At 35.5% G+C, this 20,192-nt stretch overlaps 1 protein-coding gene across 8 annotated transcripts in view; it reads right to left on the reverse strand.

The window, feature by feature from the left end:
- LOC134247214 (uncharacterized) overlaps nt 1-20,192 on the reverse strand; it is a 29,974-nt gene that overhangs the window by 508 nt on the left and 9,274 nt on the right. For 4 of the 8 annotated variants that reach the window (XM_062729558.1, XM_062729557.1, XM_062729562.1 and 1 more), the window contains 40 exons: nt 19,169-19,642; nt 18,819-18,998; nt 18,127-18,401; nt 17,516-17,664; nt 17,085-17,196; nt 16,050-16,134; nt 15,829-15,930; nt 15,492-15,549; nt 15,190-15,253; nt 14,235-14,387; nt 14,046-14,123; nt 13,603-13,764; nt 13,393-13,480; nt 13,185-13,280; nt 13,024-13,061; nt 12,767-12,913; nt 12,455-12,575; nt 12,258-12,364; nt 11,883-12,080; nt 11,543-11,656; nt 11,172-11,285; nt 10,966-11,059; nt 10,781-10,855; nt 10,642-10,694; nt 10,313-10,354; nt 9,153-9,243; nt 8,624-8,758; nt 8,314-8,328; nt 6,360-6,503; nt 6,060-6,170; nt 5,861-5,976; nt 5,241-5,379; nt 5,007-5,066; nt 4,700-4,833; nt 4,484-4,618; nt 4,263-4,399; nt 3,771-3,910; nt 794-916; nt 454-531; nt 120-267 (listed from right to left, as the gene is read on the reverse strand). In XM_062729558.1, coding sequence (XP_062585542.1) covers nt 120-267; nt 454-531; nt 794-916; nt 3,771-3,910; nt 4,263-4,399; nt 4,484-4,618; nt 4,700-4,833; nt 5,007-5,066; nt 5,241-5,379; nt 5,861-5,976; nt 6,060-6,170; nt 6,360-6,503; nt 8,314-8,328; nt 8,624-8,758; nt 9,153-9,243; nt 10,313-10,354; nt 10,642-10,694; nt 10,781-10,855; nt 10,966-11,059; nt 11,172-11,285; nt 11,543-11,656; nt 11,883-12,080; nt 12,258-12,364; nt 12,455-12,575; nt 12,767-12,913; nt 13,024-13,061; nt 13,185-13,280; nt 13,393-13,480; nt 13,603-13,764; nt 14,046-14,123; nt 14,235-14,387; nt 15,190-15,253; nt 15,492-15,549; nt 15,829-15,930; nt 16,050-16,134; nt 17,085-17,196; nt 17,516-17,664; nt 18,127-18,401; nt 18,819-18,998; nt 19,169-19,642 — 4,885 coding nt within the window. The remainder of the gene's footprint in view (nt 1-119; nt 268-453; nt 532-793; nt 917-3,770; nt 3,911-4,262; nt 4,400-4,483; nt 4,619-4,699; nt 4,834-5,006; nt 5,067-5,240; nt 5,380-5,860; nt 5,977-6,059; nt 6,171-6,359; nt 6,504-8,313; nt 8,329-8,623; nt 8,759-9,152; nt 9,244-10,312; nt 10,355-10,641; nt 10,695-10,780; nt 10,856-10,965; nt 11,060-11,171; nt 11,286-11,542; nt 11,657-11,882; nt 12,081-12,257; nt 12,365-12,454; nt 12,576-12,766; nt 12,914-13,023; nt 13,062-13,184; nt 13,281-13,392; nt 13,481-13,602; nt 13,765-14,045; nt 14,124-14,234; nt 14,388-15,189; nt 15,254-15,491; nt 15,550-15,828; nt 15,931-16,049; nt 16,135-17,084; nt 17,197-17,515; nt 17,665-18,126; nt 18,402-18,818; nt 18,999-19,168; nt 19,643-20,192) is intronic. The other 4 variants (XM_062729563.1, XM_062729561.1, XM_062729560.1 and 1 more) reach the window with 3 other exon arrangements.

The following is a 20,192-nucleotide window of genomic DNA, read 5'->3' on the forward strand; positions in this document are numbered from 1 at the left end:
CTTTAACAAAGATACACTCCATTTTAATAATCATCTTAGAAAATGAGAATCAAGGCAGTGTGTTCCCTCAAGACAAAACATTTCTGCTTGATACAGTATTAGTTCAGATGGGGTCTAACCTTTAGAGTAATCCTTTTCTGCTTGATCGAACTGCTCCATTGAAGCATACAGGTTCCCTCTGTTGAAGTACATGTGAGCTGTGTGTGGACTGAGTTTAATGGCTGCCTTAAAGTCCCCTAGAGCACCCGGGGAATCCCGCATCATCACCTGATATATCACAGTAGTTTATTGGAATCATTCATTTTTTGGATTTTCTATTTATAATTTCAGTAAGAAAGGGATTGCAGAGTTTGACAATATTAGAGATAGCATATTTAAGGATGTTTGATTTTGTAATGCAGACATTAACATGTCACTCATTTTATTGGATTCTGAAACATAAAGGTGACCTACTTTTGTGATGGCTCTGTTCAGGAGGGCAGACTCATCAGCAGGATTGTGATCTACAGCACTGTTGTAGTAGTTCAGAGCCTGAAAAAAGAGAGGTCAGTGCATTAGCATCGTCGGTAACCCACGGGGGGTTTACATCATTTCCCTGCTTTTGGACTCAAAACCCTGGTTTGCAACGATGGAACATTATCTGCTAGAATCGGCCTAAAAAAATTCTCATATTACCTTTTACAGGTATAAAAGTTATGATATTTTAGGTTTGAATACATTTGCTACTAGAATTCAGATGTAGTTTAAAGCATGTTTTCAAGTCTGTTTATAAGGAATTTTTCATCACCGTTACCTGTTTGAAGTGCCTGGTGTGGAAGTAGACGTTAGCAGCGTTGAAGTAAGCCAGGGAGTAGGTGGGGTCCATTCTGATAGCACTCTGGTAATCCTTCATTGCATTCACTCGATCCTTCATGAACTGTTACAACATAAAATATATTATTATACTTTCATGTTAAATACATGTACTAAAATCTGATTGATTTAGACGCAGTTAACAATCCGTTCTATAACCCTTAGCCTTAGAAACACATGTGACAACAGGTAACACAACGATAATGTCACATGCGTGGAAATTATGCCCGTACAGTTCACCATTGAAATCTCAAAACGTCAGTTGCCCATTTGAAAGAAACGGAATAAACTTGACGTCAATAAAAGATTGTGTCCGATGTAGCTTACTTGAAAACACAAATGACTGGCAAAACATGCACAAATAACAAAACAGTTCTGCAGTGATTGAGATTCACTGTATGTTTGTGTGTTTTACCTGGTTAATGACCCCTCTATTGGTCAGCAGTTCTGCAGTGATTGAGGTTCACTGTATGTTTGTGTGTTTTACTTGGTTAATGACCCCTCTATTGGTCAGCAGTTCTGCAGTGATTGAGGTTCACTGTATGTTTGTGTGTTTTACCTGGTTAATGACCCCTCTATTGGTCAGCAGTTCTGCAGTGATTGAGGTTAGCTGTATGTTGTTTTACTTGGTTAATGACCCCTCTATTGGTCAGCAGTTCTGCAGTGATTGAGATTCACTGTATGTTTGTGTGTTTTACTTGGTTAATGACCCCTCTATTGGTCAGCAGTTCTGCAGTGATTGAGGTTCACTGTATGTTTGTGTGTTTTACTTGGTTAATGACCCCTCTATTGGTCAGCAGTTCTGCACTGATTGAGGTTGGCTGTATGTTGTTTTACTTGGTTAATGACCCCTCTATTGGTCAGCAGTTCTGCAGTAATTAATGTGGATAGGATGTCTGTATGTTTTACCTGGTTAATGACCCCTCTATTGGTCAGCAGTTCTGCAGTGATTGAGGTTAACTGTATGTCTGTGTGTTTTACCTGGTTAATGACCCCTCTATTGGTCAGCAGTTCTGCAGTGATTGAGGTTAGCTGTATGTTGTTTTACTTGGTTAATGACCCCTCTATTGGTCAGCAGTTCTGCAGTGATTGAGGTTCACTGTATGTTTGTGTGTTTTACCTGGTTAATGACCCCTCTATTGGTCAGCAGTTCTGCAGTGATTGAGGTTTGGACCCCTCTATTGGTCAGCAGTTCTGCAGTGATTGAGGTTAGCTGTATGTTGTTTTACTTGGTTAATGACCCCTCTATTGGTCAGCAGTTCTGCAGTGATTGAGGTTGGCTGTATGTTGTTTTACTTGGTTAATGACCCCTCTATTGGTCAGCAGTTCTGCAGTGATTGAGGTTCACTGTATGTTTGTGTGTTTTACTTGGTTAATGACCCCTCTATTGGTCAGCAGTTCTGCAGTGATTGAGGTTAGCTGTATGTTGTTTTACCTGGTTAATGACCCCTCTATTGGTCAGCAGTTCTGCAGTAATTAATGTGGATAGGATGTCTGTATGTTTTACCTGGTTAATGACAAAATAGTGAAACCAATTTTGTTATATGGTTGTGAAATATGTGTGTTTTACTTGTTAATGTTGCTCTTTAGAGAGACTTCATCTAAAATTTTGTAAGCATGTATTAAATCTTAGTCTTATGTAATTTTATGGTTATGGAGAACTATTGGTCAGCAGTTCTGCAGTCTATTAATGTTAAAACTGTATGTCTGTGTGTTTTTCAAAACTTGTGGTATCACAAGGCCCTAAAATGTCAGTCAAAATTTAATTTGTTTAAAAAATTTTATTACAGATGTAATGCTGTTAAAAATATTTTGAATGAGTGTGGATTGGCTTATGTATGGCAACCTCTCTATTAATATTATCTGGTTAAAGAACTAAGGTTGACTGTGTTTCTTGTATTTCAATTTAAACAATTGTCAGCAGTCTGCAGTGATTGAGATTCACAAAATGTTTGTGTGTTTTACTTGTTTAAAAACCCCTAACATTGGTCAGCAGTTCTGCAGTGATTGAGGTTCACTGTATGAAATTTGTGTGTTTTACTTGGTTAATGACCCCTCTATTGGTCAGCAGTTCTGCACTTGTGATTGAGGTTGGCTGTATGTTTTTTATTTGGTTAAATGACCCCATACATTAAGGTCAGCAGTAAATCTGCACTGATTGAGGTTACACTGTATGTGTTTTACTTGGTTAATGACCCCTTTAATTTCAGAACTGCAGTGAAAAATTGGCTAAGTATGTTGTTTTACCTGGTTAATGGAGAGACCCCTCTCTTGGTCAGCAGTTCTGCAGTGATTTTTTCACTGTATGTTTGTGTGTTTTACTTGGTTAATTCATTAATTGTAAATATTTTGTGTTATATCCTCACTGTATGTTTGTGTGTTTTATGGTTAATAAAGTATTGGTCAGCAGTTCTGCAGTGATTGAGGTTAGCTGTATGTTGTTTTACCTTGTTAATGACCCCTCTATTTGTCAGCAGTTCTGCAGTGATTATGGTTAGCTGTATGTTGTTTTACCTGGTTAATGACCCCTCTATTGGTCAGCAGTTCTGCAGTGATTGAGGTTAACTGTATTTCTGTGTATTTTACCTGTTTAAATGACCCCTCTATTGGTCAGCAGTTTTGCAGTGATTGAGGTTCTGGTTAATGACCCCTCTATTTGTCAGCAGTTCTGCAGTGATTGAGGTTAACTGTATGTAGTTTTACCTGGTTAATGACCGCTCTATATTGGTCAGCAGTTCTGCAGTGATTGAGGGTAACTGAACGTTTGTGGATTTTACCTGGTTAATGACCCCTCTTTTGGTCAGCAGTTCTGCAGTAATTAAGGTGGATAGTATGTCTGTATGTTTTACCTGGTTAATGACCCCTCTGTTGATCAGCTTATCTAGTAACTAAGGTTGACAGTTTTCTCTGTGTTTTACCTGGTTAATGACCCCTCTATTGGTCAGCAGTTCTGCAGTAGGAGCCACTCTGATGGACTCACAGATGTCCTGGAAGGCTGCAAACGTATTGCTCATCTGTAGGTTCACTATGGATCGACCTTCTAGGGCTGGTTTAAATCCTAAGGTAAAATTTAAAGTAAAACTTTTACTAATATCCTCATCATCCTTTTACATACAAAAAGTAAGCATGATAAGTATACTGTAAACCAACTTTTATTTGTGACTTTATTTTGCGATTTATCACAGGTAAACTAGTTGGGGACGATTAATTTTTGTGATGAAGCCTTTTTTGGATCAGTTGTTTATAGACACCAAGTCTTTAAGCACCAGTTCACAAGCGATGACAAGGCTCTTGTGAATCTTGCGAAAATTTCTCGCTCATGAATGAAAGTTGGTTTACAGTATAAAATTATGCTCTACTGTCACATAAACAGTTTAATTCAATTTTTTTTCCTAATATAAGGTACTGACTAGGATTGATCTCGATTGCTGCTGTGAACTGTCTCCAGGCATGCATGAATTTTCCTGACACTTGTAACGTGTACGCCAAATTAACTCGAGCCGGAAGGTGGAGAGGATTCTGCATCAGAACTCGCTCATAGTCCCGTCTGGAAGAGATAAATATTTAGATTATTTATCGGTCATAAAATGTATGAATCTAAAGGGAAGGAACACTGAATAAAAGTTTATACCTTGCATAAATAATTCCTCTTGGTGAACCATAATCCATGTACACATTACCACGAGCGATGATCCCCTCCACAAAGAATGGGTTCCTCTCCAAACAGGAAGTGAACACTCCCACTGCCTCCTTCAGTCGATCCATCCTGGGGAAAAAAATATGATATTTATAAAATTAAATAATTTAAAAACGCATGAATGCAATCTCCATGGAGACTGTAACTCACTTGTGATAACAAAGACCCAGTGTGTGTAGAATCCTGTAGTTTTGTGGGTCTAGTTTGGCAGCCATTTTGAAGTCATACAAGGCATTGGTGTAGTCTTTCTGTGAGAAGTACAGCAATCCTCTGTTGATCAACACCTGCAAGGGAAACACAACGAATAGAATTCTCATCTCAACAAAAACTCTTTATGGTTTTTTCATCTTTTTTCCAAACACACAAGAGTGACATCATCAGTAATTTTGTATGTACATGTATTAAATAAAACATTACAAGTTCAAAACACAATATCAGAGACTAGTTCTATACATACCCTTGTCTTCAGTCTGTCATCATCTCCAAGTAAGAGGACAATGCCGTAGTCTTTCAGTGACTGGAAGAAAAAATTCAGATTCTTGCATTCATGTATAATTTAAAAACAATAGTTAAACAATACGACAAGTGTGGAATTATTGGAATCCATCGTCTTTTACCGTACAATTGCTTGTAATATTCTGTAATAAAAGAAATAAAGTTACATGATAGCTTCCCCAAACACACAGCATACCTTGTGATAATTCTTCTTTTCCTGGTAGCAGACAGCTCGGTTGAAAAATGCAAGGTCACATGTACTGTCAATTCCAATAGCAATGTCAAGGTCACGGATGGCAAGGTCATATGCCTTGATGTGATACTTGAGAGCCCCTCTGTCAATAATATGCAACAAGTAATATATAAGTAATGGAAGTTATCAGAAATGGACAGAATTGGAGCATTTCTTTCAGTGAAGATTATATTTGATGCCTTAGCATATATGTGACAATATCTGAGACCAGTATGAGTAGGCTCATACACAGAGACTAGCTCTCTCAGCTATTGATACAAGTAGTCAAATACAATCAGTCTTAATGAACTGCTTGAACCTGTATAAAAACTCAAGTATTTATCACTAGTGGGAAGAAATTTGACTAATGCTTTTCCTATGCAAGAAATCTTGACACTGATTTTATACATCGAGTTCAAGGTACCTGAACAAGTCAGCTTGAAACTGAGTTTAGTTACTTTTACAAGTACACTTATACATCGAGTTCAAGTTACCTGTACATGTACAAGTAGGCTTGTACCCTAAGTTTGTCGGCTTGAACACTTCAAGTTACCAGAAAAAGAAGGCTTTAACACTTTAGTTACCTGTACAAATAGGAGCGTACACTTCGTGGTTGGAGTTTTGCTGCTTCGTTACAGTTCAGAATGGCTTTAGTGTAATTTTTTTTCATTCCATAATAACATGCTCTGCTGAGATAGGCCTAAAGCACAACAAATACAAACATTATTCACAAAGCTCTCTCCAAATGTCAAATTGTGTGACAACTCACTAGTTTGGATTTACCTGGAATATTCTGGGATTAATAGCCAGAGCTCGATTGAAATCTTGGATTCCCTCCCGACTCAAACCTCGACTACTCAGTTTCATCTTAGCCACTCCTCTCTGGTACAGAGCCTGAAAGATACATTGGAAATTTTAAAACTATCCATATGAATAAAATTAAATAGAAATAGGGAAGGTTTATCTGCATTTATGCAGGCTTTTGATTAGGCTTTATAATTATTCTGCAGAAACTGCCTAGGAAGAGGGATTTGATTTGTTCCTCCTTTAATAAAGTTTCATTTTTCCAGCAATATATCTGACCTGTGCATAGTTAGGGTTGATCTTGACAGCTGAGGTGAAGGCATCCTTAGCTTCGTGGTAACTCTTCAGTTCGATGTGACACATGCCAATCAGGAAATGACATTCTGAGGCTTCAACAGGCCAAGGTTCACGTCGCCATGGTTTCTAAAATATCAAGTTTATTTAGGTTACCTTCACTTACACTTAATGTATAAAAATATAATATTGAATAAGCATACAATTACAGAACCATGTGTTTATTATCTATCGACTGATTTTAGTATCTTATGACAGCAAAACATTTAAAGAAAGCATGCTGATATAATACATATATATAGTCTCTCTCTCTCTCTCTCTTATAGAAATTTTTTCTCATATAAGGCTGTAATTCAAAACATCACTATAAATCATACATTTCATCTTAATTGTTGGATATACATGTAAAATGGATGAATCAATTGCTCTACGATGTGTTGTAATTTTTAAGACAATTAAAAAAAAAACCTTTTTTAGATTTATAAAATACATGTAAAATAGCATTAAAAAACTTCTAGAATTAACATTGTAAAGTTTTAGTAATCTTAAGCTTAGTGTTATCAATGAACAATACATGTATTGGTTAGTAAAACTGATACTTGGTTACTTAAGATTTTATATATTTTATATCAAATAAGAGGCCATTTAAGGACCTTATGGTCACCTGAGTATAATACAACCCTGTAAGGAATCTTAATATATAATAACCAAAATTACTCCAAAGAAATTAAGAAAAAAGATGCCCAAGAATCAACAAAATTTTGCATCATAACCATGCACTTTTCCCACATAAATACCCAGAAGCAGAGAAGAAGACTTTCAAAGCTGGTTTAGCAGTTTATGAGAAGAAGCTGAAAATGTTTTAAAGTTTAAGTCTGCAGAATGACGGATGACACAAGACGAGGGACAAAAACAGATAGCAATAAGTCACCCGAGTGACTCAGGTGAGCTAAACAGCCCCAAAAGTAATATGGTAGACATACTCAATTATAAAATAGGCAGCTACTAAAAATATTCTAATTTGGCAAACTCTTATAAATATTATTATGCATATACATGTACGAGACATCTTAGAGCCAACTGTGGCAAAGATTGGCATGCTCAACATGCATTAAAAAGCTGGATATTTCATGCAATTGCACAACACATAGTTACACCATGGAACAATGTCACACCATCAGTCAAATACATTTGAAAGTTGTACCATTTTCAATGCAATACCATTTGTCACACCAAACATGCCATAAGCTTATATTAAATAGCCCACACCTATTCAAAATCAACACCTTAATCATCTTCATACCAAAAAATATTAAATGGAATATCAGATACTATAACATTACTGACTTTCGTACAGAACTTGAATTTTACCACAGGCTGAATATTTTCACCAATGAATCAATTGTGAGCTAGATCCATGATTAGTAAAACAACTTAGCTATTTGCTAGCAGCTCCTATCAAATGGTCTTTATAAACAAAGTTATATACCAGGTACCGGTACTATATTTAAAAAAACCCCAAATGTGCTATATAGCAAAAGACTCGTTAACATAAACCATTCAGTTATAAATGTTAAGTGCTAGTATCATTCAGTTTGATGGTCAATTAGATACCAGTACAAGAAGGCTTGTCAATTAGATAGAAAAAAATAACACGTTTAAAGATAAAATTTCTCTTATTTCCCCCTTAAATATTTGCATATTAAGTAAAGAATACGTTAGATTAAACTTTCTTAGTACATGTTAGCATGAAGGTTCAAAACACCAAATCAAAGAGGAGATACTGACAACTAAACTATATGTACCAAAATATAAGATTATATACAATACTGCATCAAAATATAAATGAAAGCAATGATACATTTAGCTGTAATACTGAACTACAGACTTGGCCCAAAGTTCCCACAAGATACCACTGTGGTACATGATTTTGTCTTACCCCATAGCTATCTTGCTAATTAAGAGAAACATTCATATTGTTACAGAAACATCAAATCAAAAACACCTTATACCATTATATCCCTTGTTATTATTCCCTTTAACTTTAATTCAGTAAGCTTTATGTTTATCATATTAATTACGTAATTAACCCAAAATGTTATGAATTTTACCACAGATCCATAAATGTTACGACACATACAAACAAAATTAGAATTAGAATTAATCAACATAAATTATTCACTAGTGATAATATAACTTCTCTAAATCTGGACAATGGTAAGAGCAGATAAAATACTTAAAACACCTACGTAGAGTTGCAAGGCCCTGTCGAAACTGGTAATAGCATCCTTGAACACCTTAGCCTGCATCTGTGTCTTACCCAGGAGCATGAACAGCGGGGGGACAGGTTTGACTTTTGTGGCTGCAGTCAGGGCCTCTATAGCCTGCAAAACAACAATGTAGGGGTTTATATAGAACTTTATTCTAAGTATAACTCACTACTGAGTATATATATACATATCAGCATGATGTGTAAATTGCCTAATTTCTCAGACGCATATGTAAGATCTTGAATGCAGTAAAGCAACAATTAATTACATATATGTCAAGTTTTATTTACCTCAGGTACAATTTATATGTCAGTTTGAAATTCATCCACAACTTTTATTTTCACTACTTATAAATATTGAAATATTCCATATCAATACACAATTAAATAATGACCAATAATAGTCGGGTGATGTCGTGCCCTACAATTTATGAAAAAGCTGAGAATTTTTCTCCTGGTTTTCCTGAAATAATTCAATATTTGCAGTACTTTTTGGCTGACATGCTCACCTTGTCGTAATTCTTGAGGAAGGACTGGACCACGGCTTGTTGTGTCGGCATCTCTCCCAGTGATGCGTTAGAGCTCATCTCTGAAGCATGTCTGTATAAATAACAAGCAGTAATATTATTTACACATGTACTGTAATTCTGTATCATATAAAGCTTTATATGTAGAATGTAACAGGCACACCACTCTCTGCCATCTCAAAGCAAAAAATGAGCAGGCAACAAAACGCAGAACACACAGAAACAAACTCTCAATATCCTGATACGTGTATAGAAATGATTAAGAATGTATTGAAAAAAAAACCCATAAGATTTCTTTGCTTAATATGAGGAGATAGAGTCTGTATGCCTGAGAATTTGGAAGACTTGAAGAAGAAAAAAATTAACAAAAGATGAACATGATGAAATATGGAAAATTTTCAACAGTCAATTCTAATTTTTTTTTTACTTAATCACATATATTTACATAGCATTTCTAGTTTCAGGAGTTATTTTCTTTAGGGACTATCTCAAAATACATGTACAGGTTACTGGTAGGATTACTGGTATTAAGGGCAGGGTCATTTCTTTTTTGCAAGTTACAATACTGAATAAGTAATAAACCCACTTTTAATAGTGAATAGTGGAAGTCTGACAGCATTGTAGTCTATGAAATATAGAACATCAAACTCAGGGTTTGGACAGATCAAATAAGTGCATTGTTAGTATGTAACATGTCAATGTAAAAAAAATTCCCCAAAAATTCTTAAACCATACACCCATGACAGAATGGAAGAGGAAAAAGGTAATAGACAGTATACCAGTAGCAGTGAAACAATAAAAATGTTTAAAGAATAACTGAAATTTAGTATGGAAACTAGTACATATGTACATATTTAGATATGATTTAAAATAAAAAGAGAAAAAAATCATTAACAAAAAATATTTTAAAACAGTAACAAAATGATACCATATTATATTATATAAAAGGTAGTAAAAATGTTACACCTAAGACTCTTCAGAACACCTTGACCACCTTAAGCATAGTAAGCTGTGACATTAATTATTACTATCCCTAATATAATTCATTGAACCCCAAAATAAAGAATGCTTCAAGCTTGAGCTGCATAGGTCTGAAACAGTAGTGACACTGGTATAGTGAAATAAAACACGTGCTCCCATACCGTGGCTTCTCTTGTTTGGTTTCTCTGCCTACATCAAACATCCTGATCAAAATAGGCACATATATTTCACTACACTGAAGCTAGAGGTCACAATAATTCAAATGTTTCTTGTACAAAGTACTTGAAACATTAAGAAAATGAGAAAATGTACACAGTTTAAATACAAATACATCCATAATTTTTCTATCAAACTAAATCTAATAAACTTTTTTGCACTAAAATAAACTCATTTTTAAGAAAAGTACTTTTTTTTAGTTTGGTCTAAGTTTTTGCTGAAAAATGAGGGAAAATATAAACATTTTTTTTTTCCTTCAAATGACCCATCTTACCTCACACAGAAAGCTGCTAACTCTAAGTTCCCAAGCTCTAGAACAAGTTGTCCCTGAAACAAGGAATTGGACATCACATATGCTCTAAAATGAATAAAGAAAAAAAATATCAAATAGTAGAAACTGAGTAATGATTTACCCTGTACATGTAGTAATGGTGGACATCTGGACGGAGATGAATGGCTCTGGTGAAGTCCTTCAAAGCAGCCTTCAACTGCAAAATTAAAAGTATCTCTATGAAATGAAATTCATTTAATTTTTTCCTTGACTGTCAAATACCTCCTCTTAAGCCTTTTTAAAAACTTGGATGACAAATTTACATACATCGTGGATTTTGTGGTATGCCTCCCCCCGGCAGACATATGCCCTCACATATGTGGGATCCACCTTGATACCAGCTGTAAACTTCTTTATGCCTCTATAAATATTACATCAAAATTAAAATTATACCATAATATAATATTCCCTAGTAAATATCATATTTATTCTTCCATATTATCTTCTGACCTATAAGGCTGCACCAGTCTAACCTGTGATAATTCTCATAATGGTTCATGTAAATAAGTCCTAGGTTCACATGAGCACATGCAATGTCCTTGTTAAGTTTAAGCACACTTTCAAAATCTGGGATGGCATCTTCAAATCTGAAAGTAAACCAAGGGAATACTGTAAGTAGTTTGTAGTTACCCCAAACAATATGAGAAGATGGGAGGTTCAATTTTACTTGAATAATTCCTTACTTTGTTTGCTGACAGGAATCTGTCTGAAACAAATGTCCTGATAACAATAGAGTTTATCTTGTTAGAAGTGTAAGATCCTTAGTCTACACACTCTGCAGTATTCACAGACCTCAAGGATCTAGTGAGTGTTTGGAAAAGTAGGGAGTGGTGATGTAACTTACCTGTTCATGGCGTTATACAGAATGCCCCGGTGTAGGTAGGACATGACATTATCGTCCGTGTCATTGATCAGGAGAGAGACACTGTAGTCATGTAGAGCCTGTTTGGGATGCGCCCTGTCCAAATATTAACTCAGCCATTGTAACACAATTATAATCATACTTATCAATACATCACCATTTTATATTTTTAAAATTAATAGACAGGTAAGGTCTTCAAAACATAAATGGGATGAAAAGAGTAAAAGCAAATTTAAGCATATTAATCTTTAAAAGGAGTGAATCCTATACACCTATAATTTAATTTGAAAAAGGAGGAACTGCAGCCAGATAGACAGCCTACTTTCTGAGTATACAGGCTCTGTAGAAGAAGGCCTGCCAGCTCTGGGGGTTGAGGTGGATCGCTGCTGACAGATCCTCCACCGCCGCGTTCCACTGTTTCTGTTCTGCCAGGGCCCGACCTCGATACATACGAGCCATCGAGTTCAGGGGGTCCACCTTAAGTAGGTCAGTGAAATCCTGAATGGCTGTATTCCAGTTTCTGGTCAACAAAGGTACATGTATTCAGAGAGAGGTAATTTGTAATCAAATAATTATCATTGTATCTCCAGTGAAAAGAAATAATGTATGTATTGACCATAAATAGTAATTTTTGTTGTAATTTGTAATGGATTTAACTCTTTTAATTGAACTCTATTAAATTTTGAAAACAACCTACTTCTGTTGGAAGTAGTACATGGCATGCTTTAATATGGCATCAGTTCTGGTGGGTAGGATCCTCTTACACATCATGTAGTCATCCAGAGCCAAGGGCATTTTATCAGTCTACAAAATTATCAATTATAGTCAAAATCAACTTCAAGTGGTACTGGAGTGTGTGTCCTTTAGTAGTTTTGAAATACAATTAAAACAGACCTTTTCATACATGGCAGCTCTCTGGAAATAGGCTTCATGATCGCCAGGGTTCAGTTTGATTGCCATGGAGTAATTAATGATTGCATCGTTAGGGTTATTCTCCTTTCTCAAAATCTCAGCCCTGTTCAAAATTAAAAAATGGAATAAACCACTCAGTCAGATAACAATTACTTTATTGCTTCATGCAATAGCTACAACTCCTATGATTACAGCAGGATAGAGATTTTTTTTTTTGTAAATGTTGAAAACTGGGTTATTTGAATCAGTATGTATATTTGGCATCATTGTAAATCTCTCTCAGCTATGACTTACATAGATCTATAGGCCCCTCCATGTCTGGTGTTGTACTTGAGGATGAAGGTCAGATCAGCTTTGGCCTGTTGTTTTTGGTCTCTCAGTAAATACAGCAGGTGCCTATGCCAGTAGGCATCCAGGAGTAGAGGCTCCATTTTGATGGCCCTACAACAACACAAATACTATCAGTTAAAATGTAGTAGAAAGCAAGAGACCTTTGTAATAATTTCAATACATGTAGTTATCAAGATTCATTATCAGATGTAGTTACTTACAGGTCAAGGTCAATCTGAGCTGCTTTTATCATCCCAACCTGAACACAATCAGTCGTAAAGTTAATAATATGACATGTTTATAGAACATTAGGCTAAAATACAAAATATTTTATATGTAATATTGTTCACTCTTACAAGAAAAGATACCAATATACACATACCTTTCTATACAATGCTCCCCTTCTACAAAGATCAAAAGCTTTGGGTTTTCCCTGAGCGATCAGAGAAGTTAATTTTTCTATCTCCTCATGTATGATCTAAAAATGATTTATAGATATTACTCATTTCAGACTTTCACTGTAAATTTATCTTCATGTAGCTTCCATTTTAAAGTAAAATACATGTATATTCATGATAAATTCTTGTTACCTGATGAAGTTCTATATTTTGCTCAGAGTCATCTAAAGGCTCAATCTCACTTAAGGCATCAGAGATATAACTGCTCAGTGAATCCTTTCTATATATGAAAAAACATGTTTGTTTATATCAAGTTATACCTTAAACTTGACAACATAATAGTTTGTTAAGTACAGATATTCCTGATTCTTTATAATTGGTTTTCGGACCCCCGTTTTGTACCTCTTTTTCTCCTTTTCCTTCTCCTCCCGTGTGGGGGACACCACCTCGTCCTGGGTGTAGTCCACTTCCTCCTCCTCTGACTCGGAGGGCGTGGGGGGGAACACCTGGTCAAACCACATGTTCCAGATATCGCGGACCCACTCACGCTGGTCTGTATCCTGACTGATCAACCAAACAAAATAGGGGAAATACATGTAGTGAAAAATCTGATCATCAAGAGTTAAGATGAATCTATTATTGACAGCTGATAGGTAATCTCTGGTATGATCTGATTAAAGTCATTCTCCCATTTAAAATATGTAATAAAAAGTGACTTTCTTTTTCTATAAAACCATTAAAACATATCTACTCTTGGTGTAAAAAAAACTCTGAGTCATTGATATTAATGAAAATATTTCATTGATAATGCAGAACTCTATTAGCAATTAATAAGTTAAACTTACGGCATTTTTCTGCCCTTTGCAAATGTGTCAAAATCCAAGAGATTTGGCAAGCTCAATCTTGAACCTAGTCGTACTTTCCTGAATATAAAGAAATATAAACATTACATGTATGCTATTTTTAGTGTTCAATACATATCATTGTACTTACATCTAAAACCATACTGTATGTAAATTATAGGCACTACTTACGAAGGAACCCTTAATTCCCTCTCTAAGGGAGGAGCCATTTTTATCATTGAGTTAGAGCGCTGGATAGGTTTGGGAGGGGCTCGGAGAAATCTCTCAATCTGTTCCAATCTCTCCATGGTGACAGGACCCTTCCTCTTAGACTTCTTCTTGCTCCTAGAGATTAAGTACAGAATACATATGTACCTTCATATTAAATTATGGTAGTAATATATCTTTCACCTGCAATTATAAATCTAAGATAAGCAATAACCTTTTTATAAGATGAAACTGTACTTTTTTTTTGTATTGAAAATGATTCAAAACTGTCAACATTTTCATTCAAAAGCAAATAATTTTGTGTTTTCTCTTTCACATCAATTAAATAAAAGCTAAATGAGTCAAGAGCAAAAGCTAATGCTTTATCACATCCATTTCACCCAAGTGCTCACTGAAAATCAAACATGTTCTCAACAAGCAGCAAGTAAACAACTCCAATCTTCATTTAGCAGCAGGTATATCATATAGATCAAAGAAATGTACATGTATCTTTTATACTTCATCCACCTGTTATAAATGTAATGTGAGTTCATGTTCTAATTTTGAAGACATCGTTTCTAAAACCACAAGATAGAGCAGTGTTAAACATGATATTGACTGATGAAAGGTTAGCAGTTATATTTCAGTTATTAGATTGTTCTTTAACCCAGGATAAAAATGAAAAATCATATTGTTAGTAATTCGTAAAAGTGAAATATTAGGGATTCAGAAAATCAAGGTGACTCAACCCATTCACGAGTCATCATAAATACACATGTATACTCACAATCGGGGTTTTCTACAATTTTATGTAGTAAAAAACATAAACTGGGGAACACTGATTCAGGGGAAAAAAGGAATTTTGAATGAAAATATGGAAAAGGAATGCTTAGTAATTTAACATCTTATTTAATTGTAATTCTAGAAATGTAAAACTTACTTTTTAGGAAGGATTACATATGCCCTCCCTGCCTGAAGGGCAAGCTCTGCTGGTGTAGGCTCATCTATAACAAAGACAAAAATATCTCTTGTAACTCAAATTAAAAGGTCTATTTATAAAATAACAGGTTTAATTTCTACAAGTGAAATATCAGGTATATTTCTACCATATACATTCTCAAACTTCAACAAATCTCCTTCATGCATCAAGCCTATCAAGCTGATTGATGTTTTCCTCTTTTACCGTGAATCTAAAAGAAATATCCAAACAAAAGGAAACATGTTAACAGAATCTAATGTTACCTTTCTTTTTTGGTTCTTCTTTAAATGTCTCTTCCCTCTCAGCTGCCAATCTTTCTAGCTACAAAAACAGAAACATAAAACTTAAAATTCCTTATTTTTGAATGACATTGCTATGGTCATAAAACAGCACCTGATGTTTCTGACCTATAGAATACCTAGCATTAAATCAATCTGTCACAAGAGCCTTACATGTTGTGTCAGTTAATGTTCCTAGTTTTTTTTTTTTTTTTGGAAATTGAGTACCACCTCTTCAAGTATCTTCTATCTTCATATAAATTATTCTTTTAAAACAGTAATACATAACACTTAGGAAATGAATATAATTTATAAGTAGTACCTGCATCTGGATTTGTTGTCTCTTCTCCTCTTCTCTTTCCTTGGCTTCCAGCAATTTCTTGTTTAATTTCATTTGCCTCACATGAGTTTTCTGATTGGAAATCTACAAAAAAGGAAATAAAACCAGCATTACAGGATGAATTGTCCTATGGTATTCTAAGGATTTGTTTCATATTAGATTTAATTTTAACAATTAAACTCCTAGTTTATTAGATAAGTAACCTCCTCCATGGCAGTGTTATAATCCTGAGGAACCAGTAAGGTGTCGTCCAGTCTCCTGGCCAGACCCACGTCAGACGTGCTTCTCCTGTAAGGTTCACAATATTTAATTATTTTCACTAGAGCTGCAATTATTTTCACTAGAGCTGCAGATTGTTAATTATTTTCACTAGAGCTTCAGATTGTTAATTATTTTCACTAGAGCTTCAGATTGTTAATTGTTTTCACTAGAGCTGCAGATTGTTAATTGTTTTCACTAGAGCTGCAGATTGTTAATTGTTTTCACTAGAGCTTCAGATTGTTAATTGTTTTCACTAGAGCTGCAGATTGTTAATTATTTTCACTAGAGCTTCAGATTGTTAATTATTTTCACTAGAGCTGCAGATTGTTAATTGTTTTCACTAGAGCTGCAGATTGTTAATTATTTTCACTAGAGCTGCAGATTGTTAATTATTTTCACTAGAGCTGCAGATTGTTAATTGTTTTCACTAGAGCTGCAGATTGTTAATTATTTTCACTAGAGCTGCAGATTGTTAATTATCTTCACTAGAGCTGCAGATTGTTAATTATTTTCACTAGAGCTGCAGATTGTTAATTGTTTTCACTAGAGCTGCAGATTGTTAATTATTTTCACTAGAGCTGCAGATTGTTAATTATTTTCACTAGAGCTGCAGATTGTGGCAAAAATGTACAGTCAAACCTTGTTATCTTGAACCTAATGCGGCGGAGATTTTTTTTTTTTTGACATGTCCAGGGATTCAAGATATTGAGGGTAAATTACAGGTACTAAAAGAATGTTTTAATAGACTAACAGTCAGTAACACTGAGGACTACTGGTCAATAACTTTTAGGTGTTTCATGTTCTGATCCTTAGCAGGTACATGTATGACTAAATTAGATTCACCCAATCAGTTTATGACAATTAATATAAGCTGCTTGAAAATATTGATCTAGACTTTTTCATGCAAAATGTACATTTCATTTTTTTAATATTTACATTTCTTTAAAAACTACATCTTGGATTTATTTTTGCCCTACCTGAGTGGTACAAACACAGGGAAGATCTCACTGTCTGTCATCTCAGTTGTTCTGGTGACAACAGGAGTCGGCTCTCTGGGCTCTGGGTCAGCAGGGAGGGGTGGGGGAGCAGCTATCAAATTGAATGTAAATCATATTTTAGTTTACTGAAAACCAACATTTTTTGAATATAGTAAAAATTTGTAGTTTGAACTGTATGTATCCCTTCCCTTTTACATAAATATGTAGAAAATGAAAATTCTTTCCCATCAAATACAAAAGGTCATTTTTTGACATGCCTATTAAAATTCAAAAATGTACAATATAGCAAAGTAGGTGTTTAATGATTCTACAGGGACTACCATAGGTAGAGAAAGTTTCTTATCTTCCCCGTCTTATACATATTGACCCCTTACTAGCTGGCCTCTCACTCTACAAAGGTTGACCAGTACCTTTCTCCAGTTTCTCTATTTCTTCTTTTAACAGTTTCCTGCTTTCGTAAGGGAATATCTTTCCATCTTTGATGTCATCCTCTCTTTGTTTTGCAGCTTTTGCAAAGTCAGAGAGGTCCTCCATAGAGGTACTCTTGAAATTCAGGAGTCTGAATGTATGAAGACATCAGGTATAAAGTAATGAAGCAAAATAAAAGAATGTTTTTAAAAAATTAAATCTGATAATACTTCAAATGAAGAGGAATTTGTAACATCTACATACTGTGAAACAACTTTTATATGCAAGCTAGAAATTCTCACGAGTTTTGCAAACTACATGTACTCTAATTCACAAAAAATATGAATTACTATGCACCACTTATTTTGCTTTATATTTGTAGAGATTGACTCATCAGTCACAATAATTGTTTCAGATCAATTTCAAACTGACGACTAATGACTGATGAATAAAAGATGATGCAAAAAAGTTCGTTTACAAAAATTGTTATCGTTAGCATTTCATTGCCTTTCAGTTTTCTCTCAGAACAAATTTTTATTTCATAACAACCTGATTTCATAATATACAAATTTTATTGTTTTTCAGCTCATTCTATCAGCTGATTTCTTATTACCTGTATAACTCCTGATATCTCTCCTCAGCTGAGTCCACGACCTCCATTTCTTCCTCCTCTTCTGAGCTCTCTTCCATCTCCTCCTGTTGTCGCGTGGCCGCTACTTCCTGATCATCCAGTCCCAGCGATGCCGGCTGATAGTCTGGAAACAAAATGTCCTTAACCTTTGCTGGCTGGACATCAAACTTTGGGGGAGCGGGTGTCCAGTACAAGCGAGACTCGTCAGATTTAACTGATATTTTTGTTCCTTCCACTGACACAGGAACAGAATTAAACTGAAAACAAAGAAAAACTGAGTAAGAAAAGGTTACACGCTTATTTCGAAACTGTCATCCATAGTCCCATTCATAATAAATATCATTTAAGATGCATTACTTAATGTCTAGATTAAATAAGCCTGCTGCCATCCAGAAAATACAGAATCCAAAGATTAACCATATATACCCCTAGATGCCAAGATTGAACCAAGCAAACCATATTTTTTAATTTGTATAAGGATTTTATCTGACAAATAAACAACAAAAGCAGAATCTGGAACATGAGTGGTTTCATGCATCCCTTGATGCATAATAAAGGAGTAGATGATCTTCAAGATTTCTTTATCCTTTTTCATAATAGCAATCCTAACCATGCCTAAATGAGGTAAATGAATTTACACTATGGTAACGTGATGTCTATCACTGAGGACTCACCACTTCATTTGCCCTCTGTTGCCAGGCCTCCAGAGTTTCCTCTGTGTCCTTGGACTCCTCGAGGACTCGTCGTGCCGCCATTGTCAGTCTCCGCTCCTCAGCTTCCTGTACAGCTGTAGAACTAGAGTACTCTGATGCCACATCCTCCTGCTCCTCCACTGGCTGAGGGCCACCTATGTACTGTCACAGAAAAGTGAAGTTCAGTATAACATATCAAACTTAATTATTGTCAGGAAAAAAAACTAATGAATCTTTCTCACATGCAACAAGTCATGTTTGACATGACATTATGTCAAACCCTATACACTGTAGTGGGATAAACTATTTAGTTATTGCTATAAGTAACCTACCCTGGCTGGTAGCTGAGCTGAATCAAACTTGCTGGGAGTGTGGTACTTCCTTCCCAGATGTTTATACTCATCAGGAAGCTGGTAATCATTATTCACAGTACAGAAATGATGGACATGCTTGGCTGGTTTCTTCTCCTGCTCCTCTATCTCAGGTAGTTGGTATTTGGATGGAGTAATAGGTTTCCAGGTGGAGAGGAAGGACACAGCATTGGAGTACACTGTGATGTTGTTAGTCACTGGACCCTGGGCTGGCTGTCTGTTGACCAGGTCCACGTTTTTCCCCTGGACACTGATGATATCTTCACAGGTCACCTCAGGAGGGGCCATGAGGTCCTCCCAGGCCTGTTTAATGTCTATCACCTCCTCCTCCTCACCCTCCTCAGACGAGGACTCATCCTCAGCTCCTCCCACATCAGCCAGCTGTAGGGAGGGAACCTCTGCTGGCAGGGACTGGGGCTCAGGGACAGCAGGTATCTACAGAAAGACAGAAGCTTATAATCCTCTGGTGCATGATGACTGAGGTCAAGGCTACTTCATGTACAGGTAGGTCTGGTGAATTTTTTTCATATCACCATATAAAGGGATGATGCACAAATATATTTGATGTAAGTATAAACTGATATGTTTAAACTAGGGATGTCAAATCGGTCAATTTTTAATACTCGGTTACTCAGACGTTTTTCCGATCGAGTACCCGGGTACTCGGTAAAAGTGTAAATAAATATGAACAAGTTAATTGATAACTGTAAAACATTTTAAACTCTTGTAGAAATAAAACCGATGGGAGGTTACCTGCAAATGCGTTGTAAAAATTATTACCACTTTGTCGCGGGCGAAATTTAATCTTACATTTTTTTAAAGTTCAATTTATTTATCAGATAAATACGAGAAATAAAATATATGGTTCACAGTGTTTTTGTTTAAAAAATAATCTGTTCCGTGATTGTAATATAACTCTTTGGTGCGTTTGACGTCCAAGTGATAAGTTGTCTGAGCTACATGTACGGTATAAACTTGATCAAGT

The sequence above is a fragment of the Saccostrea cucullata genome, unplaced genomic scaffold, assembly GCF_032062105.1.
Source record: "Saccostrea cucullata isolate Sc308-1 unplaced genomic scaffold, CSIRO_AGI_Scuc_v1 ctg38, whole genome shotgun sequence".
NCBI classification, from domain to species: Eukaryota; Metazoa; Mollusca; class Bivalvia; order Ostreida; family Ostreidae; genus Saccostrea; species Saccostrea cuccullata.